The sequence below is a fragment of the Phocoena phocoena genome, chromosome 13, assembly GCF_963924675.1.
Source record: "Phocoena phocoena chromosome 13, mPhoPho1.1, whole genome shotgun sequence".
NCBI lineage: Eukaryota > Metazoa > Chordata > Mammalia > Artiodactyla > Phocoenidae > Phocoena > Phocoena phocoena.
Genome location: NC_089231.1, coordinates 68,423,637 through 68,447,901, shown reverse-complemented (window position 1 = coordinate 68,447,901; position 24,265 = coordinate 68,423,637). Strand labels below are relative to the sequence as shown.

Sequence of the window (24,265 nt, the reverse complement as noted above, 5' to 3'; positions counted from 1 at the left end):
TTCTCACCAGTTACCCATGTGCGCTGGTGTGTGACCTCATTTCCTATGGAATGAAAGGTTTCTGCAGGAAAACAGGGCTCTTGGTGAGACGGGCCTTGCAAGCCCCCTTGCCTGGCAAGAGTGTCCCCTGTCGTGCAGTGACTCATGCTTCAGGGCACAGCAGCTGACCAGAATGCTCAAGAGCCCGGTGCCTGGGTGGTCACTACTCAGTGAAGAACACGGGGGAGGAGGAAAGGAAAAAGTGAGGAGGGCAGCTTTAAAATCCACTTAGTGGCCTCCAGAGGGAGGGGCATAAAGGGACGTGGTGAGCTCTGGCTTGTTTGCACTGGGGCGGGAGCAGCCAAGAGAGACTGGTGGCCGTCAGGCGAGGTGTCTCTGGGTCTGGCTGGTGGGTCTCTGTCGTGTTGACAGGGCCTTGCCCCTCCCTGGCCACAGAAGCAGGCCCTGTGGCAGTGGCAGCCTAAGCAGGGCTTGTTACCAGCCCTGGGTTCCTGGCAGTGATGTGCTTGAAGCTCAGGCCTCAGGTGGACGAGCCTCGCAAGCCTGTGCTTTTAGTCTCTCATTGCTCCACCTGAGGCCACCACTGAGTTCAGAGTTTGGAATCTGCGGCCAGTTCCCAGGATCTTCACAGCAGGTGGAGAGGGCAGGCCACTGTCCACACACTCTCCCCTGTGTGGTGCAGGCCATCTTTTTCCATCAGTCTTTTAGGCTGAAGAAAAGCAAAGTTCCCCTAAGTGATATCGGGAGAAAACTGAAAATCCACATCTCCTGCCGTTTGTCCCTGTGGATATGCCCGAAGCTGATCGTTTGGTCAGCTTTCCTTTGGTGAGAGTTCTCAGGGAGGCTTGCATTCCTCCCTTGAGTGGAAAGGGCAGACTCTGCAAGTGCACAGGCTCGTTTTCTGAGAGCTCTGACATCGGAGGTGTGTTCACAAGAGGCCTGGGGCGCCCCATAAAGATCCACCACAAGGCAGAGCCACTTTCAGTGACTGGGGTCGAGGTTGCCCAGGGAGAATATTTCCTACATTAGAACCAACCACCGATCAAAGACCCATCAGCAAGCACTACGGCAGAAGACGTGCATGCGGTTAATAAGAAACCAAATCCCGAACATCTGCAGTGCGGAGAATCTTGAGTTCTAAGAAGATATGGTAGAGAACTGGACCTTCCACAATTCAAGAGTCAAAGGAAACAGGAGATCAGGTGGCCTGGAGCGAGCTACAGCCTGTGTTTGGAGTAGCAGGGCCCAGGGTGTTTGATGCTAACCCCAAGGGCAAAATCTCATCCTTTTTAGATTAAGCAACAGACATTTCTTGGCCATTTACCCTGTGCCAGGCTCTCTGTGGGATTCTGGGCATTGAGCAGGAAAGAAGTCTGAGGCCTTGGCTGCCCTCTAGTGAGGGAGGCACTTTAAGTAAACAGTTACAGTGTGATGTCACAAGAGCTGCACCCGTGGGGCTCAGAGGCAGGCTGCAGGCCAGGCGGTGCGGAGGGAGTGACACCCAAGGCAGGGAGAGTTAGAGGAGGCAAGGCAGGCTGTGGGGAGATGCAGGTGTGTTTCCCCAGCAGGTGGGCAGGCTCACCTATAGAGGCTCCTCCTAGTCAAGCTCTGGGGCTGGAGTGTTGAGTTTGCTAAAAGCCAGGGAAGTCACATCTTATTCTAAGAGCAGACACAGAGTCGCTCGGGGAGAGTGGGGCAGGTCAGATCTGTGGTTTAACTAGAAAAGTCCCTCTTATGCTGCGTGGAGACCCTACCAGGGGCAGGCGGGGTGGACTAAGGAACCCCCGGGTGGGGGGGGGAGTGTTGTTGTGACTCACGTGGGAAGTGTGGTGTCCTGTACAGGGTGGCAGCAGTGGAGATGGAAAAACAGTGGATGGATTTGGAAGATGGAATCAGTGAAACTTAGTAAGCAGTTGAGTGTAGGGGTGAGGGCAAAGGGTTGTAGTTTAGCTTGGCCCCCTGGGGGTGCTAGTGGGGCACCTCCCTAAGGAGGGAGCCCTGGTTGTAGGAATGTGAGGACTGCATGGAGGGTAGGCCCATGCACCTGTATCAGCCTGAGCAAGAACAGAGAGCTCTGCCCCGGGAGCAGCGGCAGGAGCTTGGGGACCTTGCTGAAGCAGAAAGCTGATGCCAGGTTGTGGGAACTAAGCCCTGAGACTCTGGTGCCATTTTGGATTCTCCATGATCATGGTTTCTGCCACCTTGGGTCATACTGCTGTATCAGTATGCCAGAGGAGAGCTGCAAGAGAACACTCTCTTGGGTAAGAAAGGAAGAGACCTCAGCGCCCTCACCCTGCTCCTTGCTAAGCGAGATCTCTTCCCCCAGGACACCAGCAAGTGTGTGGAGACAGACACTTCTAGGAGGTCCTGGCTTGTATCTTTCCTGGGGCTCCTGGCACACAGTTGGCCCTCTTAGGTAGCTATCAAATTGAGCTGTATACAGTTGACCCTTGAACAACACAGGTTTGAACCAGGCAGCCCCCTTACACGCGGGGTTCCGGTAGTAAATATTACAGTGCTACGCATCCCAGTTGGTTGAATCTGTGGATGCAGAACTGCTGGTACGGAGGACCTTGGAGACAGAGGACCCGAGATGGCGGAGGGTGACTGAGTTACACGTGGATTTTCCTTCAACTGCGCAGAGGGTTAGCACCCTAACCCCCACATCGTTCAAGGGTCAACTGCAGTTGAATATACCAGGAACCATCTCATTTAAACTGCAGTGTGTGTATTCCTTAGTAATCATTTTCCAGATCAAAACGGCGATCTGTGGCCCATCCCTCACCCTCTTACGTGAGTTAGAGCCAGGGAGTGGTTAGGGGGTGAGATTCTGTCACGTGAGCGTGGCCTGTGCACGGAGCCTTGGGTCCCCGAATTTCTCCCATAGAAGGGAGGGTAGGGTGTGGTCAGGAGTTGCTGCAAAAAGGGTCCTGTGTCAAAAAACCTGGGGATGCCGGGTAGCTAAGAGACTTATCACAGGCAGCATTTCCCAAAGGACACTGACCGGGACAGTCTCTCCTCCCCTGACACCTACTACAGGGATGTAGGATAAGTGACTCCTGGTTGGTAGTTTCTTACTCATTGGCCCTCAGAACCAAACGCTCAGACCTTTCCTGATGACTCCCCCAGCCTCTTCAGAGAGCCCTGTGCCAGCACTGCTGACAGAATGGACACTCCGTGAGGATGCGCGGCCTCCATTCTGCTCAGTGTGTGTATCCTCCAGGCCTGGCGCACGTAGTAACTGGTTAATTACTACCGTTGAACAAAGAAAGTAATAAATGGCACCTCAAATAGAATTAAACTCTACTGCCGCCTACTATGTTAATTTGTGGAGTATGGGCCACGCCCAGGGCAGTCTGCTCTGTTAGGCTTTACGGGGCACAGACACTGGTCAGAGATGCACCTCCTGGTTCCATAGACCCCGGGGCAGCTTAGCCTGGTACCCAGTCAAGACATTTACATGTGAGATGTTAGTGCCATTCGACTCCGCAGGGCCACTTGTAGCGATTTAAAGGATAGATTCCACCAGAATGCTAGTACAAGAAGATAAATACAGCACTGTTCATAATAGAGAAAATGAAGAAATCCCCTGAATGCCTGTCAGAGGGACAGTCTTAAGCTCCATATAATGGAAGAATATATGTAGCTGCTAAGAAGAATGGACATTTTTCTGCATCACTGCATATAATATTGTTGAGTAAATTGTTGAGTTAAGGGGGAAAACAGCAGAGTTGAGAACATTATATACATCCAATTTATTTTTAAGTATATTTTGGTATGTGAGTGTATATAAACACAAGCATTTTATTGCTGCTAATATATGAGTTTTAAAAAAAATGGAAAGATATAAACCACACTATTATAAAGCTGGGATATAGGGAGGTAATAGGTAGATTATCTTTTGCTTTCAATTTCTCAATTATTTTAAAATTTTCATGTCAAACTTATATTACTTTTATTAATAGCAAAAATACTAAAGATGGTCACACTTGTGGGGAAAAATGCATCCCAGAAAGTGGCAGAGGAGAATCTTGACTGGTATTAGAACTCAGAGAGGGATAAGAGCTGCTTTTCACTAAAGAGAAGCACTTACCGGGTCTTATGTGACAGGCTTTGCACATGAACTTGACCTTGAAGAATCAGTAGGCTAGGTAAGATCAACTCATTGTAGTTCACTCTGGAGATCTTTGTGCACATGAAGCATCACGGAGAGAGCCACTCTGAGACTGCCTGCCTCCTCCTCGCCAGCTCACCAATGGGCCACTTTATCCAGAAGTTAAATCTGTTGACAGATTTGTCTTTTACTGTCGGTGTCATCTTATCTTGTCATTCCTGCAGATAAATTAAGAGTTGAGTGGGTTTATAAGGAGGGGCCTTAAAATCCTATGTGGATTGTATTACGATTCTTAATAATCTTCATATTCTTTGGCCCTGGGCCTCCATCCTAAGAAAATTGGAAATGTAAGCCAAGATTCATTCAACATGGCATTAATTACAAGAATAAAGAAAAAACTGGAATAGCCCAAATATCAAAAAGATATGAGTAGCGTATCTGAAGGGATATATCACAGCCTTAAACATATTAACAAAAAAATTTAAATGACTTGTTGGAAGCTTATGATAAGTACAAAAAGGCCAGAATGGGAAATTATATTCAATAGAGGCAAAAAAAAAAAAAAAAAAAAAGTCTGCTTGAAGCCCCCATATGTCAGAACTTCCTGTGAGAGGTTGAAGACACAAGCCTTCATATCAGTGCTAACAGTCCAGCTTCCTGGGTTATCCTCTGGTCAGGCGTTTGGCACAAAGGAGATTTGGGGCCATCTTTTGGGTTATTTCCGATTAAGGTTGTGTGCTATCGAAAGTTTTCCTACAATAAAGATTAGGCACTGGGGACGCCACATCCAGTGCTTGATGAAGAAACGGATAAACGGGGAAATGGAGTCTGTTCCCACGGGCTCTGTGGAGTAGCTATGGGGTGGGACCAAGCCCCGAACCAAGTCTGGGTGTAACTGCACACACCAGGGAGAGTGCCAGGTCCATTCCTGATTGGAATTCCTGAATTTACTTGAAACCCAAGCAGACTCCAGGCTGTAGGTTTTCTCACCCACAAGGTGGTAATGGGACTATTCTTATCAGAATGCCCCCCACGCGTCCAGAAATTCACGAGCCCCCTGCATTGAGAGTGTGGAGTCTTAACCACTCGACCGCCAGGGAAGTCCCAAGACTCAAACATATTGATAGAAGCACTTTCTTAGGAGAAAACCACATCCACGTTCAGGGAGCAGTAACCCAAGAGTATGGTCCGGGCAGGTTTGCTTTCAATTAGAATGAACGTTTATCGAATAACCATAGGAGTCTCGCATTGTGATAAGCGCCAGCCACGTAAGATCCTGTCTTCTAGAGCTTGACCTTTTGTACTTTGCAATATGTAAGTCTGCAGATGTTTGTGCTTTTGCTATGTGTCTCAGTGGCTGTGGCAACTGTCTAGCCTCGGGTCTCACAGCCCTGGAAAGGTAAATGAGAGACCATGACAACATTTTATTCCTCATTCTGCTGCGGGGCTTGTCACCTGCTGGCTGGTGCCAACCTGTCCTGGCCTGATGGAAGCAGCAGCAGTGATGAAGGGTGGGGAACACCTGTGTGAGTGGGGTGAGGGGAAGGGCGAGCAGAGGTCAGTAGGCAAGGCCTTCAGCTGCTTCTGGGAGGCCTTGCCAGGACATCCCACCTGCTTTCTGCTGCTCACACCCTTCTCATGCTCTTCTTCCCAATCCACTCTGTGCACAGGTCAAGGGTAACTGCCCTCTCCAGCTGAAGCCCAGTGACCAGTGACCTTCATCTAGCAACAGGCACCAGGCTGCATCTTTCTCAGCCTTTTGTTGAAACAGCCTTATTCTGAGAGATTTGGACATTGGGTGTGTGCCTTTATAAAGATAGTGTTTTGAAATAATATTCCAGCCCAAGCTTGACTAGAGAAAACAGTGAAAGATCTAACATATGAAGACATGTTTAAGGATGCCTCATCAATTTTTAAACTGAAAATGTGGGGCAAGGGGGAAAGTATGATCAAGTAGTGTTCTATGTTTTCATTTGTTTTGGGAATAGTATGATCAACGTGTCATTTTCTTAAGTGTGGATTATTCATGGCCTATTTTCAATCCCAGGCCTTGCTCCTGACAGGCGAGTTCCTGACGTAATCCTGACTTGCCTCCTGTCCAGTCCTGAGTGCAGGAAATACAACCTTAATTTAACAGCAGCTTACATTAAACATAACTTTTAAAGTAAGCCAACTGTGAGAATTATCATTTTCTCAAAATATTAGTACTTTGGACCCTGTGCACTAACCTGGTTGTGTCTAAAGTTGAGCTATAAACAGGATTAAGCACCTTACTCTTGACCTGCTCTTTTCACTCGAGAAACCTGGAGATGAGTCCTCCCTCCTAGATTTTGTTTAAAATGTCTTTTAAAACGTGCCTGGCCCATGGGGGTCATATCTGGCCTCCAGATCCCCGTGACTTCTGCCTCCTCGTGAAGCCAGGGGGGCTGGAGGCGGGAGCACGCGGCAGCCGAGGCTTGCACTGCCCTGGGGCCTGCAGCCTCTTGGCCTCCAGGCTCTCCAGATGCACCCCACTGAAGCTCCCAAGCAAGAGGGAACTGCACGCACAGTCCCCTCAGGTGCTGTTTGATGTGCTCAAGCAGGGAACAAAAGCCAAATAAAGGAACGAGAAGTCCTGTCTATTTCCTCGTTTGTGGTGCTGTCCCTCAGGGCCCTCTGCGTCCCTGAATTTGTGAACACGGCTGGGCTACCCCCTGAGACTGGCACCCACTTGCTGTTAGTTAACTCTGGAGCCCCCGAGGGCTCGTTGACCTCAGGCAAAGGGGTCTGTGCCCCTAAAGAGCTTTATGGAGGAAAGTGACACCACCTGGCCCCGAACCTTCTCACTGGGCCATCAGGTCCTCTCTTGCTGGAGGCGAGTGACAGCTGTTGCAGCTCTTTCTGCGTCACTCTGGACAGTCCCTTGCCTCCTTGAGTGGCCAAGACTGCGAACTGGAAGGGACCCTAGTCCTCATGACACAGGCTCCCTCCTCCTTTTACAGATGGGGAAACTGAGGCTGGGGCTGAAAGAGACTCTGACTCGCCCACCACTGGCAGCTCGTCTGGCAGAGCTGGAGACAGCGCCCAGGGGCCCCTCCTGATGCAGCGCGCTGGCGGGGAAACGGGGTGGGACAGGCAAGCGGCAGAGCAGACTAAATACATCGAATCTCAGTTCAACAGGAAAGGGTCCCCAGCAGAACAAGGACAGCTTCTGCAGCACAGCACTCAGGTGTCTGAGCTTGTTCAGTGGCGGAGGACTTTGCCGCATTCCTGACAGTCCACCGTCCTGCTTATTTAGTACCAAGTACAGGGAGCTGTCTTGTTGTAGAAGCTGTGAGGTAAGGCCGCCCTCTGGTGGCTGATGGAGCTATTGCTCTAGCCACATTCTGGTCTAAGGCTCAGTGTTGCTTTCCTGTGGGGAAGGAATTCAGATTTTATTCTTTCTCAAGCACTCTGGCTCACAGAGACTTTCTTGACCTCTGAGTACTAGCCATCATTTGCCCATCTTATAGGGGGTTTGGTTTTTGTTTTGAGCCCTCCCCCCCACCCGTTAGAGGTGTCTCGCTTCCCTAACGAGATTCAGGTTCCTATAAGCAAGAATTATGTCTTACGTCTTGTTCTTCCTCAGCTTCTACCCGTTGTTCCCTTAGCTGGACATGAAATTAGAAGGTTCACTGGGGTGGAAAGGAATCCTTTCCTCCAAAAGAGAATCCCACCCCTTCTCATTTGTCCCTAAAATATTCTAATCTCATCTTTGATCAGTAGTTCCCCAAGTGGTTGAATCGTCAGAATCCCTCAGAAAAGCTTCAGAACTCAGTTTCCTGGGCCTTACTCCAGCCCTGCTGAATCAGTCTCTGTGGTTTGAGCCAGGAAATCTGCTTTACAAACTTCCCAAGTGGTTTTTGATGTGCAGCCAGGTTTGGCAGCCAACTGCTCCAAATCCCCATTTACAATTATTTCTTGTAGCTTTTCCCCCGACAGCATGTCCAAAGGTCTTTAGTTTATGTCACTTATTAAAATTGACCGTTTTGAGATTCCTTCGGAAATATCCAGTACGTTCCTCTAACTGTGGTGCTGGATGATGTGGGGAGGAAGCAGGACCGCAAGAGAAGGACCAAAGGCATTTGCTTTAGCTGCCAATGGCCCTGTGTTCATAGCAGAAAATACTGAAACCAATACCTTTATGCTGACTGGGCAGGTTGTTGGTTTGTAGTTTGATTTTAAGGTTTAGGCTGGATAGGGAGACAAAGGTTAATCGAGTACCCAGCTATTTATTTTCACCATTTCTAACTCATTTGGTTCCCAGGATAACTGTACAAGGTGCTGTTGCCCACTCCCCACCCCACCTTTTTTTAAACAGATGGGCAAGTTGAGGCTTAGGAAAGTTAGTAACTCACCCAGTCACATTAGTTGGTGACTGTCAGATTCTGCATTCGAATACAGGTCTGATTTCCAAGGCCAGCTTCAGAAAGGTAAGGACCAGGGTGCCAACCTGCTCTTTTTCACTCTGCCAGGCCAAGCGAGCCGTGCAGCGGGGAGCCACTGCAGTCATCTTCGATGTGTCTGAAAACCCAGAAGCTATCGACCAGGTAAGCTCCTCGGGCCAGGCCAATGCTGCAGTGTCCCTGAGAGAAGCACCTCCTTTACTTAGCCTGGCCTCTCACGGTCGTGTCACCCTCATCCTCAGGGCCCTTGCACTTGTCTGCCCTTGTTAGTTATCCGTGTTTGCACATCATACTCCAAGGCAAGTGTATCAAGAGGGGTAAGAGCCAAAAACTTGAGGGTTGGCGAGGCATTTTCAAAGGCCCTTCTGGGGTCCCGCTCCCTCCTAAAAGGGGCATCATCCTCAGCCTCGTCCTTCTGGGAGCTCCAAGCCTATGATGCTTGAGGAGTTTGAGAATTTCCAAAAGGGTATTTCGTGTTCTTCTCCTCCAGCCTTTCTTTCTCTCTCCTGCTTCTTGAAGTAATTACGTCTTCTAACCAGGACCTCCTCTCCTTCCTTAGCTAAACCAGGGGTCAGAAGACCCACTCAAGAGGCCAGTGGTGTATGTGAAGGGCGCAGACGCCATCAAGCTGATGAACATTGTCAACAAGCAGAAAGTGGCTCGAGCAAGGATCCAGCACCGCCCTCCTCGAGTGAGCCTCCGCTGGCCACGCCGCCACCTTCCCTGCTGCCGCCTGTGCCTTAATCCCCTTTGGGCTTTGGCCCTTTTGCTCCTACCTTCTTTCCGTCTACAATGCTGATGCGCCCCAGGTTCCTGCAGGTTTACATCAGACTTAAGGCTGGAGGCCAGGGAGAAATTTCACCCGGCTCCTCTAGAGGGGATTTGAAAAGTCCTTCCAGAGATGGGTGATTTGTGACCAAATGTCTCTTCCACCTGGCATCCCCTCTGGGTAACCTCCTATCCTTTTTTCTCTTCTGTCCCATCTCCCTGTGAAAGGCTAACTGAGGAGCATTGAAGGGAAGGACACCCTGCACTCAGCTTCCTCTATCTCCCTCCTTCCATCTGGCCTAGACTAGAGGGTAAAGCCTGTGCTTCCTTCTTCCTATGGGGCAAATGCATCACTGAAACCCCCTAACTTGTATTTGATTCTGGAAAAGTAAGCTTTCAACAGGGATTGGGGCTCACGACTTCCAGGTGGTTAATGAATAGCTTCATTTTTTAGGCTTCTCTTAGGTGTATTAAAGGGACACTGCTGGCATCTTTTGCCCAACCTCAGACTGAAGATTCTAGGAACCTAGGACAGGTGCCCCACAGATGGTTTATTTCCTCCTCACGAATATTGGAATATTCACATAGAGGATGGGTCTTTTGCACAAAATATCCGGATACCCATAGCATTCAATTAGCAAAACTCCATTCCTGTTGGCTAAACACGTCCCAGATGAGGTAACTTTAAGGTTTTAGGAGGCAGTGTGCCATGAGGAAAAGGTAAGAACTAAAACTAGAGGGAGTTTGCAAAAGAACTGACTTGCTGGCTGCTTTTTAAAGGAAAAAAGGGCGCTTTGGTAAATATGACTCATTGTAGTGGAAGCTGATATTTGTGGAAGCAGCATACAATTTTCTGAGTTGTTGTAAACCATTAATTATATGGTTAGTAATCACGGTTCCCTCAAAACATGACACTCACCCTTTTGTCCCATAAATGTGATATTTGTGTTTATTTGGAAGGGCCTCTCCTACCGGTTACGGCGAACTTTGCACTATTCTGCAGGGAGCGAGGCTCTGTGAACAGAGTTCTCCTGGCTGTTAGGAGGCCTGGCTGAGACCGCTGCGGCCTCCCCAGGCCACTCTGCGGGGCACTACCTGGGCCTGGATAGCACACTGTGTGTGTCTTAGCAGAACCCCACATGTGCCCTGCAAAGGAGGGGAAATGCAGCCCGGTGGCCCCATCCTTCTCCCGACCAGGGCTGACCCAGCCCGTGTGCCAATCCCCTGTGACTCACTGTGTCCGTGTTCTGTTCCAGCAACCCACGGAATACTTTGATATGGGGATCTTCCTGGCCTTCTTTGTCGTGGTCTCCTTGGTCTGCCTCATCCTCCTTGTCAAAATCAAGCTGAAGCAGCGACGCAGTCAGGTAACGCAGAGCAGCCTGTGAGCGTTCATCCCTGCTGCCACTTTGCCGGCGCAGACCTGGTCCTGAGCCCTGCAGCCTGTCCGCAGTGGCCTAGAACCAACAAAGATTGAGAAAAACCAGAGCAAAGCTTATAGCACTGTGTCGTCTCTGTTCCGAAAGGGCCAGTCCTACAAAGGCCGAGCCCTGGGGCCGTTTCCAGCCGGGGGTTTTTCCAAAGAAATGTTTAAATGTCAACCTGGACCCCTAGAGCCCTGCTCCTCAAATATGATCTGGGGACCAGCAGCATCAGCATCACCTGGGAGCTTGGCAGAAACTCAGAATCTCAGGCCCCACCTCAGACCTGCTTCATCCAACTCTGCATCTACCAAGCTCTCCAGGCGATGTGCTTGTAGGAAGGAAGGATTTGGAGATAGAGGGCAATGGGAGGATACTCGGGAATCTAGACTCTCAGAGGTGTAGCAGTGTGATGTCCACAGCGAGAGACGGTGGACTGGGCGCTGAGTTCTCTCGAGGATGGGTGGCCATCACCGACGGAGCAGCAGCTGATGTTTGTCAAGCGTGTCTGGTTTGCCAAGTGCTGGGCACCCCAATGCACGGTCTCATTTGCCCTCAGAATGTTCTCCAATGAAGGGAGGAACCCTTAGCACAGAGCAGAGTTGGCCAAATAATTAGAGTAGACCTCTGCTGGTACTGCTGCTTAGACCGATGTGGTGGACACTTGGGAGTCTAGAAGATCTGTGCTCTTGTGCCGTGGCCTCTGAACCTTTAGTGATTTCTCAGAAGTCTGTCCTGGCCTGATGGAGACTAGTGTTTGGCCGACCATGGCCCCAGGGGTGACTAGTGCTGTTAACATGTCCCACACCCTAACATGGACCACATTCTGCTGTGCAGAATTCCATGAACAGACTGGCCGTGCAGGCCCTGGAGAAGATGGAAACCAGGAAGTTCAACTCCAAGAGTAAGGGGCGCCGGGAGGGGAGCTGCGGGGCCCTGGACACGCTCAGCAGCAGCTCCACATCCGACTGTGCCATCTGCCTGGAGAAGTACATCGATGGAGAGGTAACGGCAGAGGCGGGGCCAGTCCTGGTGGGGATGAGGTAGACAGTCCCGCAGATGGAAGGGGAAGGGCTTTTCCCACAGGGGAAGGGCCAAGCTGCCTAGGTCTCCAGGGGACGTCCTGAGACCTTCAAACTGCTCTTCCCCCCCCCCGCCCCCTGGAAGCAGGTGGCCACATACACAGACACTCTCTCCAGGGGACCGAGCTGAACATAGGTGATTTCGGAATTTGATCAGAAATATATAATGGGCCAGAAAACGTCTAGTTGTAAGAACATTTACACTTGATTTCAGAATTGCTCTTCTGAAAACTCTGGCGCTTGACTTGATACAAACCTCTCTTACAAAGCTGTATGGAATGTTTACATTTTTACTTATAAAGAGACAAGGGGGGCTTCCCTGGTGGCACAGTGGTTGAGAGTCCGCCTGCCGATGCGGGAGACGCAGGTTCGTGACCCGGTCCGGGAAGATCCCACATGCCGCAGAGCAGCTGGGCCCGTGAGCCATGGCTGCTGAGCCTGCGCATCTGGAGCCTGTGCTCTGCCACGGGAGAGGCCACAACAGTGAGAGGCCCACGTACCGCAAAAAAAAAAAAAGAGACAAGGGATGTGATGTCCCCTTTTTCCTTCTAGCTTTTTTCTGAAAATTTAAAACTTTCAGAAAAGTTGCAAGAATCAGACAATGAATGCTGGATCATTCATCTAGAATCACCCATTGTTAACATTTTGCCACATTTGCTTCATCTCCTTCTGGATAGAGGCGTGCATACACACACACATTTTGGGGAGTGGGGAGCAAACCACTTCAGAATTAGTTGCAGGCATTTGATGCCCCTTTGATGAAAGTGTCCCGCTGCTGTGTAGACTGTTGGATGAAAAAAGAGGTTTTGCAGAGGCCTCCAGATGAATAGTCTCACATGGTCTCTACCTGCAGACTGCCTGAGTTCTCATCTGGGCCCAGGAGGGTTCTAGCTTTGTGATCTTGGGCAAGTGCCTATGCTTGTGATATGGGCCCGAGACTGACCTGTACTCCAGGTGATCACAAAGGTTACACGAGAACATCCAGGTAGGACTCTTGCCACGGTCAGGCACAGCCTTAGGTGTTAGTTTGAATGTTACTGCATTGAGCTGGTCAGAGAATGGAAAATCAAAGTAAAATTAGCAAGTTTGGAGGGTGCTTTGGGCTCGGGAACTTTAGAGGTGGTTCTCCCTGCCTCAGAACCCCATTACCTCCTCTCCACGTTGGGTGCTTTGTTATTAACTGTGTGCCCCCAGGTGAGTGCTGAGGGTCCAGTGAAGGGGAGGACGGGAGAACTTTGCCCCCTTGCTGCCCCACCTGTCAATCATGAGTCTTGGGCATCTTCCTTTCTACCCACCCCATTTTGGGTATCTGGAGCCAGCCACCATCCCAGAAGTGCAGAAGGTTTTGGGGTATATCTAGCCACCCTTCCATACCCCCAGGCTCACCATTTGCACTAGCATACAGCTCTGGCGGTCCCTTGTGTGTGGCGTGGGTGTGAGTGCCCTCCTCACAAGAAGGAAGCTGGCTTCCTCCCTCAACACCAAGCACCGTGGTTGGAGCTGGCTGATGGTCCATGTCTTTCTCCCTAGAACCCATGTGTGGGCCCTGACTCCAGGGAACGGAGCCCACTTGTAGCTAGAGATGGGGAGGGGGAGCCTCTGGGCACTGCCACAGTGAACTGGGCTCCTTGGTCCACTCCGGGCTCCACGGGAAGAAACACTGCAGAGCTGAAGACAGCACCGCCCTCTGCCTGTGCCCTTCCTTCAGGCTGTGTGTCCTCTCTCCCTCCCAGGAGCTGCGGGTCATCCCCTGTACTCACCGCTTTCACAGGAAGTGCGTGGACCCGTGGCTGCTGCAGCACCACACCTGCCCCCACTGTCGACACAACATCATAGGTAATTCTCCGCTGCCTCTGTTGTTGCTGGAGTGTCACTGTCTTTACCGAGTACCTAGCAGGAGCAGGACACGTGCTGGGGAGCGAGCAAACCACCGCAGCATTGCCACCTGGACTTGGAGGCGTGGGGGCTTGGGGTTTGGAGGCCTCTGAAGAATCACCCTGAGTCTGGGTTCTGGCTTTGACGTGAACTGGCTTCCTGACCTTGGGCCAGGCACCCGGCCTCTCCAGGCCCGGGGCCCACAATCTCTTCAGCGGGATGACAGTGGTGACGCTTGCTGTGCCTGGTACCTCGGGGTTGTGATGCTGCTGCTGCCTCCCTGTGGTGGTGGATGAGGGCCCGGAAGGCAGGGTGCCCTCCAGGTATAGCTGTTCTCCCAAGAGGGAAAATGCCTTTCCACTCCGTGTCCCTGTTGCTCTCTCGAGCCTTATGCCGAGCAGAGCAGCTGGGAGGTGGGAGATGGACCCTGACAGGAGTGACCACCTTTCGAGTGGAGAAGCAGGAGGCCTCTACCCGCGTGGCCGGGTTTGGCGACAGCTTAGAATGGGCCATGGTCGTGAGACTGGGCACCTTGGCGCCGGCCGCCTCAGTCTGTGCCCGCACCCGCCCCTCGAGCCCTTGGCCCCAGCGTGCTCGCCCCCCTGACCGCGTTTCCTCCGCCTCTCCCCAGAACAAAAGGGAAACCCGAGCGCCGTGTGCTTGGAGAGCGGCAGCCTGGCGCGCGGCCGGCAGCAGAGGGTGGTCTTGCCGGTGCACTACCCCGGCCGCGTACACAGGGCCAGCGCCATCCCTGCCTACCCCACGAGGACGAGCATGGACGCCCACGGGAACCCTGTCACGCTGCTGACCGTGGACCGGCGCGGGGAGCAGGGCCTCTTCCCGCCGCAGACCCCCGCCTACATCCGCGGCTACCCGCCCCTCCATCTGGACCACAGCCTGGCCCCTCACCGCTGCGGCCTGGAGCACCGGCCCTACTCGCCGGCCCCCGCCTTCCGCAGGCCCAAGTTCGGCGGCCGCAGCTTCTCCAAGGCAGCTTGCTTCTCCCAGTACGAGACCATGTACCAGCACTACTACTTCCGGGGCCTCAGCTACCCCGAGCAGGAGGGGCAGCCCCCTCCCGGCCTCACCCCCGGGGGCCCGGCTCGGGCCTTCCCCCTGGGCGGCGGCAGCGGCGGCGGCAGCAGCAGCGGCCTGCTCTTCGCCCCCGCGGTGCACGCGGCCCCGGCCTCGCACCTGGAGAGCGGCAGCGCGTCCAGCTTCAGCTGCTACCACGGCCACCGCTCGGTGTGCAGCGGCTACCTGGCCGACGGCCCGGGCAGCGACAGCAGCAGCAGCAGCGGCAGCTCGGGCCAGTGCCGCTGCTCCTCCAGCGACTCGGTGGTGGACTGCACGGAGATCAGCAACCAGGGCGTGTACGGGAGCTGCTCCACCTTCCGCAGCTCTCTCAGCAGCGACTACGACCCCTTCGTCTACCGCAGCCGCAGCCCCTGTCGCGCCGGAGACATGGGGGGCTCAGGTCGGGGGCCCGTGGTGCGCCTCGAGGGCTCCCCGCCCCCCGAGGAGCTCCTGGCTGCGGCCCGAGGCCCAGGTGCGGGGCGGGGAGAGCCCTGGCCCGGGCCCGCCTCTCCCTCGGGGGACCAGCTGTCCACCTGCAGCCTGGAGATGAACTACAGCAGTAGCTCCTCCCTGGAGCCCCGGGGGCCCAACAGCTCTACCTCAGAAGGGGGGCTCGAGGCCTCTCCCGGGGCCGCCCCGGACCTCAGGAGGACCTGGAAGGGGGCCCGGGAGGGGCCGGTGTGTGCCTGCTGCTGTGAGCCCCAGACCCCCGCCCCAGACCCCGGAGCGGGAGCGACCGGGGGCGGCATCTTGTTTCTGGGCCCCCCGCCCTGTGAGGGCTGCGGCCCCCAGGGTGGGGAGTCACAGCCGGGGAGCTCCCAGGGCCCCTATGGCCTTCACCCGGACCACTTGCCCAGGACAGATGGGGTGAAGTATGAGGGCCTGCCCTGCTGCTTCTATGAAGAGAAGCAGGTGGCCCATGGCGGGGGCGGGGGTGGCGGCCGCTACACCGAGGACTGCTCGGTACGTGTGCAGTACACGCTGGCCCAGGAGCTCCCGCCCAGCTGCCACCCCGGGGCCCGGGACCTGAGCCAGCGCATCCCCATCATTCCGGAGGATGTGGGCTGTGACTTGGGCTTGCCCTCCGAATGCCAAGGGACCCGGGGCCTCAGCCCCTGGGGTGGGACGCTGCCAGGCCCGGATGCCCTGTGGCCCCACAGAGGCTTGGGAGCAGCCCAGCAAGAAGAGTGGGTTCCGTGCTGCCCGGCCAGGGCACCGCTGTCACCTCCCTGCCCTCCAGAGGATGTGGGGGCCCCTGGGACCAGCTCCCCCAGTGCCCCCCAGGACACTCAGGACTCCAGCGCCACAGCCACCGAGGCTGCAGGTGAGAGCGGGCGGTGACGGTAGGCCAGGATCTGGGTCTTCTCTCCACACAGTCACTTTCTGAGTGACTTTCTTGGTGCCCTTGGCTTTAAACACCATCTGTACCTGATGATTTTCAAGTGTTACTCCCCAATCCAGCCCTTCCTCTGGGCTCCAGACCTGCTGGCCCTCTGCTTCCATGAGCTCTCTCCCCCAGATGCCGCAGAAGCATCCCGCTTGATCCTGCCACAGCAGTGTCTCGAGTTCCTCCCGCTGCATCCCCTTCTCCAAGGCTCCCTACCCAGATGCTCAGGCCAAAAGCCCAGGCCCCAGCCCTGAGCCTGCCCCGCCCCTCACGCATCAGGGTCCTGGGCTTCTCAGCCTGTCTGTGAGAACCACATGTGCTGGTTTTCCCCTGGTCCAGAAAATTGAATCCCCAGAAAAATGAAACTTAGCAAAAGACATGCAAAACCCAAGTCCAGATTTTTTATTATTAGATTCAGCAGACACCATCACATTGTGATAAAGTTGCCAAACCTTTTGTCTTCAGTAGTGAACAGTGTGCAGTCTAGCACCTTTGAATAGCACTGGGACAATTCCAACTCCAAAGTAAACCCCACACGGATCTGCTCTGCTCCCCGCCTGCTGTCCGCAGCCGGGCCTGTTTCCTCTCTCTAGGTTGAGGGCAGTAGCCTTCTGACTGGTCTCCTGTGGCCAGTCTTGCCTTCTGTTCCACGTGGGTGCCAGAGTCGTCTTTTTTAAAACATAAGTCTGTCTTTATACCAGAAAACTCTTCACTGACTTGCCATTACCTTCCAAATTTTAGAAATGTAAACCCCTCACCCAGGTCTGCATGATCAGGCCCTGCCACCCGCCCCCCCCCAACCCGCCCAACCTCCTCCCGCATCCCTCCTTGTTCATGATGTCAGCCGCCTTGCCCCCGTCCTGTTCCTCCAACGTGCCAGGTTCATTCCAGCCTCCAGGCCTCTCTACCGCTTCTCTCCTGCAGATCTCGGGTTAAGAGCCGGCCTCCAGCACCCTCCGAGCTGACTCTCACACCCTCTGTTTACTTTCCAGGTTTTCACAACCTGAACTTACTTTGTTGTGAGGTGTGGGAGCTCCGCAATGGGGGTCTTCCCAGTGCCTGCAACAGGGCCCAAGGCACATCTTTTGTACATTGTGTTTTCATGCTGCCTAAGGGTTTCCAGAAGGCTCTGCACAGCCCGATGTGGGAGGCCGGCTCCCTAGAAGGCCCCCGCGCCCTCAGAAAGGGGGCTCCACTCCAGCATCCAGAGCTGTCACTTCTGAGAGCCCACCACACGCTGGGATGGGTCCCCAGGTCCCTTGCCTCGTCCCTGCATGTGGTGCCCAAAGCCTGCGGGCCCGGCCCCCTCCCTGACGATTGTTCTTTCTCTCCCAGGACCAAGATCTCGCCTGGCCGACAGTGGAGGCCCTGGAGCCTGAGCTCAGATGGAACTCTTCCGTGGAAATGGGAACTGTACGGAGATTCCAAACTCTGACTTCCTACAGAAAAAAAAAGAAAAAAAAAGATTTTTTTAGCTTTGACAAACACAAAAGTGGTAATAAAGAGAGCCCTCCTCAACCCAAAATGTGAGCCACGTGTGGCAACCCCCTCCTCCCAATTAACAAACCAACAGACAAAATTCTCTTAGTCTTTTGCCTCTTGATAACATGTTACTCTTCTGTTTTGTAAAGTGTGTGTGCTTGGGGTTCGAGGTGTGTGGGATTGACTTCTCTGCTTTGTTTTTTAAGATATTATATGTAAATGTAAAAAGTTATTTAAATATATATTTTAAAGAACCCTAACCGCCAACTTTTGCTGAAAAAAAAATCACTGCTGCAGTAATTGAACCACATCATGTGTAGATACTGTTGTCTCCCTGGAGGGAGCTCAGGCCTTTGAAAAGCTCAGGGCTACACCTGCCTTAGAAAATAAACCAGAAACTTGAAGTAAAGCTAGTTGATATGGGTACAAACTCTGAGGAACAATGCAATGCTGCCTCTTACTTTCTCGTGGCAAATCCCAACGTACAAAATGTCAGGCCTTCTCGGAAGCCATGCCTCTCCAGCCTGCACCTTCAGGCAGCTGATGGAAACAGCTTGGGGTCGGGTGGAAGGTCTGCAGCACTGCGGAGCCGGGACAAGCCATTGCTACGTAAGCCCCACGGTGACAGGGACGATTCTGCGTAGTGTCCTCAGTCTGTCCCCTCTGGTCATCGTCCTAACTAGGACAGAGTTTACAGTCCTGATTTTGGGCTTCCTGCCACTGGCTGCAGAGATGGCTCGACGGGGTGTGTGGGGAGAGACACCCAGGAGGAATGTACGTGGTTTTGCAGCCTTGGTGTCTGCCCCAGCTGGGGGAGAGGTGGGATGGAGGGCGCCCCGGAGCGGGCCTGTGCGCATGCGTCCGTGTGCGCCCGGCCACACACACCCCGGCTGCTTCCGGCGTTGGGCTGCCTTCCTGGGTGCGCGTCGCCGGGACCCGATAGGGTCTGAGCTCCCTTTGAATGACGTTTCCCATCCCATTGCTTCAGGGTTGTTCAGCCCTCTGCCTCGTGGCTGAAATTGCTCATCTCGCCTGCAAATGTCTACTATCCTTTCTACCTAATGCACTATTCTGTATTGATTCTCCATGAGACAGAGTGAAAGAGACTATCAGATAGTTTAGACCCAAAGGGTAGGTTTTTATATATTGTTCCAACCTTTTGTTGTTTGTTGTTGCTGTTGTTGTTTTAAGAGGGAAGAAGAGTTTAAAAACCCAAACCATTTTTTAAAAGTTTCCATTTTAAAAGGGAGAATCTATTTAAAGCTATTTCAGATCAGGGATCGTTATCCTTTTTGTCCAATGTATTTCTTGTTATTAAAAAATTTTTTAGAAGAAACTAATCACATTAGCTCTTGTGTTCGCTAACTCTTCTGGTCACTTCTGTTTATTCATTTATTCAGCAGGTGTTTGTTGTCATCTGAAATGCTCATTTGCTGAATAGGAACCTTGAGTCCTGGCCCCCTGTAGGTGGGGAAGCAGAGACCCACCCTGGGCTGCCAGGGGACTGTGACGGCTCTTCTCCAGTCAGGCCCAGGGAAGGTCAGCCCAGGGTCCACATCACAACGTTTTGAATGAGAATCTTACCGAATCCCTTTTTCTTAAAAACCCCAGCCTGTGATGAGGAAACTTACTTACTTCCAGCCAGGATTTGTCAGAAAGAAATTCCAGCATCAAACGATTGAGCCGTTTGCCATTAAGGAGCTCACTGTGGTGAGATTTGTCATCCAGCCTCTGAGGTGCAGTCCCTTGGGGGCTGCCCCCCGACACACACACACCCCCAGCACCGCCTGTGCCCAGCACACCTGTTGGCGAGGGTGTGCGAAATGCCTGAGCCCCGTGACACGTGATCTGGGCTGCCTTTATTCCTCGGGCCAGGAGTAGCAGCTGCTGAGGACAGCAGCTTGCATCTTGTGATTTTAGGGAAGGGGTGGGGGGTATGGCTTCTAACATGAACTACAAAAAGCAGCTTCTCATTGTTGAGATTTTGTTTGTTCGTTTGTGGCTTTGTGTTTGTTTGTTTGTTTGTTTTTAATGCCTTTGAGTGCATGTTATCTTCCTTGTCTGAAATCATACCCCCAAAGTGGCTTTCTTTAGCCCTGGCTGGAAAACCAGTCCTCAGCAGCCTTAAGCAATAAATAGATGAGGAGAGCATGTGGCTTCAACTGGGCTTATTAAAATAAATGAGTCCAGTTTCCATTTGAAAGAGCAGTAACTACAGATGGCCCAAAAACCACATTTAATTTTCATAGTTTATAGGGTGGTAGAAACAGAAAAGTGAAACTTTCAGGCTTTAAACCTCAGCTGTTGTCTTAAATTTGTGTTGGGTCACCAGAGTATGGTGACCAACTATATCCCCTCACCATTCAAGTCAAAAGAAATGTCTTCTTTGAAGTCGTAAGACTCCAATAATGATGACAAGTACCTTTTCTTGGTGGCCTCTCAGTGGCATGTGGGAGTTACATAGCTATGGAAACTGGGAGCATCACATCTTCCATTGAGAGAGACACACACACGCGCGCACACACACACACACACACAAACACACGTGCACGCAGGAATGTGACTGTTGGGTGTGGTCCCGTGGCTCAGCCTTGGGTGTAGGACAGCCATGTAGACTGAAGAGTGCTAGAACCAGTTAAAAATGGGGAGTTGGGAGTTCTGGTCCACCAGGTACCTCTTTGTAGTAGACACAGCCCCAGGATGCTGGCCTTAACTCTCCGTCTCTTTGCCTCTCCCTAACCCTAACCCACGCCGTTTTATGACACGTCCACCACTCTGCTGTCCACCACTCACACCTTCCCTTATGTGCTGCTAGTTCCTACTCAAAGCTCATGCAGGACTAATGCTTTTAAAATGAGGTCTAAAAAATAATTACTAATCAAGAGTATTATTTTTTAAACAGAACTGCCTTTTTCTATTCTTTATATAAACTCTATTGTGTTGGTCTAACAAGGCACTATTTTAAAATGTTTTTTAAAAATTTCTCCCATAGCACTTAAAAGATATTTTGTAAAGACTTTGCTGTAAAGATTTTGTAATAAAGTGGTCTAAGGGCTCCTTCTCCAGCATTACCATTAAAAAAAAATGTTTTAAAGGCTAGAAAACAACTTATGTATATTCTGTATATGTATAGCAGCACATTTCATTTATGGAAATATGTTCTCAGAATATTTATTTACTAATATATTTATCTTAAGCCATGTCTTATGTTGAGAGTGTGACGTTGGAATAATCATTGAAAATGACTAACATGAGGCCCTGTAAATACATGATAATTGCACACAGATTTTACATATTTGCCGACCAAAAATGATTTAAAACAAGTTGTAGTCTTCTATGGTTTTGTAACAAATTGTACAAATGACTGTAAAAAAAAATACAATTTTATCAAGTACGTTATATATTGTCATTGCTCTATTTGGTGAAGGTCTACAGATTCCACAAAGGAGAGGTCTGCGTGAAGCAGTGCCTAATAACATCAGCTCACTCATGGGAGCATCTGTGTAATTTCCTCTCCTGTTAACACAGAGTTCAGGTTATTGGGGATCCAGGTGGTGTCTGGGCAAGTATCTGAGAGACAGTGTTTGAGATTATGTCCCTGAGGTGGTGATAGGTTTTCTGCTCAGCCGTGTGGGGGGAATGGTGGTCAATCCCAGCAGTCCACTTTTCGAACATAGGGACCGTAAACTGGGTATAACCATCGACTTCATCTGCTAAGCCTTTTCCTATCTGGAAGACTGAGGCCCTCCAGCCCCTCTTTAAGGAAAAGGGACTTGTAGGAAAAAAGCTTAAGCATCCAGCCTGGAAATGACCAAATCATGAAGGTGGAGAGGGGCCCCGAGTCTAAAGTGAATCTCATACCCATCTGTCTTGTTTCCCGGGGAGGGGAGTCACTGATCTGTAAAGTGCTCTGAGATCCCGTGGAAGGTGCAAAGTGGTGTTTATTCTTCGGACATCTAGCAGAGAATAGCCTAATCCTGTGAGCTCCTGTCCCTATTTCTCGCTCTTTGACTTGGGCCATTTCTTGGGAGCATGCTCCTCGTGGACCTCTGGCCTCTTCCTGCCTGGCAGTGGGTCCTTCTGAGCACCTTCAGGGGTGGCAGCCTGGCTGCAAAGAGCCTCCCAGGGCTTTGTTTTGATGGCCTTGCCCAGCTCCTAAGTGTACCTCTCGGGGGTCCCCGAAGGATTCCACAGCATTGGCTCCACCACCGTGTGGTGCGGAGCCCGGTGGCCCTCTGTGCAAGAGGCCATGGATGGTTAATGCATCCTCTGACAGCTGCTGTCTCTTCCTGGTTTCCGGAAGTGAGGTGAGGCTCGGCCCTTCCAGGACACTGTCCCAATGTCCCGGGGTAGCACTTGGGAGGCAGCCACATGTTCAGCATATCTGCTCTCAAGATCTTGGCAGAGTGTTACTTTTTTCTCCTTTGAACTTTCTTTACTGTAGCCAGGAAGAAAGCAGAGAAGTCAAAGCTAAAACTTGAGAAGGGAGCTCAGGATAATTATCTGGGATTTGTGTCCCCAAGTCTTGGTTACAGCCACAACCAACATTTGTCTAGCATGTTCTAGTTTACCGAATTCCTTCAGGGATACTGCTGCGAGCGTTTCCCCACAGCCCTGTAAGGTCAGCAGGAGACAGCTTTAAAGGCAAGGAAATTGGAATGGGTTTGCCCAAGGCCACACAGCCAGAAGGTGGACCACGGCTGTTACCTACTGAGTGCCACCCAGGACCCTAAACATCTACTCTGTGCCAGGCTCTGCTCAAAAGCCCTTTGCATGCATTAACTCATTTCATCCTCATGAAACCCTGTGAGGGGAGGGCTGTTTCTCCACATCTTATAGATGACAAAAACCAAGGTAGAAAGAGACTGAGCCCACGGTCCCCCTCAATTACGGTCAGAGCTGGGATTTGAACACTGACCACCTAGCTCCAGGGTGCATTCTGAGCTCTGCTGGCCACTGTGGACTAACGGAGCTGGACTCAGATCAGGCCTCTGGACGCCAAGTTCTCCATGTGGACGTTCATGACCAGGTCTGTGGCTCAGCTCTGGGGTTCAAGCATGTGCATCTGAGCCTTTCCCATCCTCATTTTTGCTTCAAGTCAAGTTTCTTTTGTCTCCACTTCTGAAAGCCACTTTATCCTCCTCTCAAACTGAGCAAAGGAGAAATAGGCATGACCCCAGATCTGTCCTCTCTCCACTAAATCACGCCCCCACCTCCATCCTGACCCCCCACAATCCTGTCTTTAACTTCAGGGTTTCCTTCTCTTGGCATGAAGCCCTAGCTTACCTTTCCCTCTCCCCACCCCATCACATTTTCTCCACCACCAGCCATCACCTACCTCATTGACGCCTCCTGCAGACCTCCTGTGCCTGGGTGAACCTGGCCACTGCCCCACTGGCCACTTGCTGTTGGAACTGATGGAGTTTCTTATCCCGCCCCGCTGGGCGGCTTTCGTTGCTGAATCGTCCTTGGGCTTTAATCTCTTTGAGGGTTTCGCATCTCCAAACTTGCGTGGTACTGGGCAGCATTTCTCCTTCAGTTGTCGCCTGAGCAAAAGTTTAACCAGGGAGAAGGAACTGGCAATTAATGGGTTCTTTACAACTTTCCAAGAAGAGGTGGTACCTGGTACGGGAGCATTGATTTTCTGGTTGTCCAGATGTTGGTGAGAGCTGGCGAGTCCACATAGCAGTCCTGAAGCCTGGTGTTCATAAGATAGACTGTCAGAGTCCATAGGTGGGGTTGCTGGGATCTCATCTCACAGAGATTGGATGCTAGAATTATAAGGGGGAGAAAAATAATTTAAAAAGGCCAATTCTCAAGCAGAGACTAGAAGGTCTACTTTGGAGGTAAAGTATTAACATCTTTTTATAGACCATTCCTTCCACACAGCTCTTAGAAATCTTTCTGCACAACCTCTCTCCTGCTCACCAAAACCTTTTGTACCAAGTAGGGAAGCAGTAGAACTTCACAAGGTCACAGTGATGGTCAGGTTCTCAGAGAACATAGCATGCTTGGGCTGGAAGCGGAGGGAGGGTCAGAGAGCATTTATAAGGAATTAAAGACCATTTCTGTCCCCTGGAAAGCTAAGGGAACCCATGGCAGGAAAGGAATGGGAGATGGGATCGCTCAAACTTCCTATAGGAGCTGTAGCCACTCCTCAACTATGCTGCAACCCAGAAATGACAGCAGGTAAAATCGTGCCAAGCCCTGAAATCACTTTCTAACCAGACTGCCATGAGCCAAGAAAAGCTGCTAAGCAGGGGAATATACTCTGGGGTCTAAAAAGGCAAAAGCACAATGTAAATGATGCTGGCCTCCATTTCTTGGGACCAGCCAAGAACAAGAGAACAATTTGGATAGATTAGAATCACACACTTAAAGAGACCTGGCTTTCTAAGAAATGTCATCTATAATAAAATAAAATCACCTTACCATATTTCGGTTGCTTTAAATTTTATTTTAGTTAGCTTAGTAGGGGGAAGAAATATGTATATTCTTTTCCCTTTTTCTCTGTTTTTTGTTTTGTTTTGTTTTAATATTTCTATCACCTGTCTTTTCTCTGCCTCAGTCATGTATGGGCAAATTGCTGTTTGTTTAGATTTTGCCTCTCATGCAGTTTTGAACCATTATCTCTA

General features: G+C 51.5%; 2 protein-coding genes across 2 annotated transcripts in view; one reads left to right on the top strand and one right to left on the bottom strand.

Annotated features, from left to right (window-relative positions):
• The window catches only part of ZNRF3 (zinc and ring finger 3), a 145,582-nt gene extending 128,055 nt beyond the window's left edge, over positions 1-17,527 (top strand). The window contains exons 3-9 of the mRNA XM_065889508.1: positions 8,608-8,682; positions 9,098-9,229; positions 10,563-10,673; positions 11,565-11,732; positions 13,543-13,645; positions 14,316-16,085; positions 17,484-17,527. Of these exons, the coding sequence (XP_065745580.1) occupies positions 8,608-8,682; positions 9,098-9,229; positions 10,563-10,673; positions 11,565-11,732; positions 13,543-13,645; positions 14,316-16,085; positions 17,484-17,527 (2,403 nt within the window). The remainder of the gene's footprint in view (positions 1-8,607; positions 8,683-9,097; positions 9,230-10,562; positions 10,674-11,564; positions 11,733-13,542; positions 13,646-14,315; positions 16,086-17,483) is intronic.
• A 4,096-nt stretch (positions 17,528-21,623) lies between these two features.
• Positions 21,624-22,973, bottom strand: C13H22orf31 (chromosome 13 C22orf31 homolog). The gene is given in 4 exon segments (XM_065889507.1): positions 21,624-21,872; positions 21,874-21,942; positions 21,945-22,068; positions 22,969-22,973. Coding segments are annotated over 4 exon segments (447 nt in total).
• Positions 22,974-24,265: the final 1,292 nt, after the last annotated feature.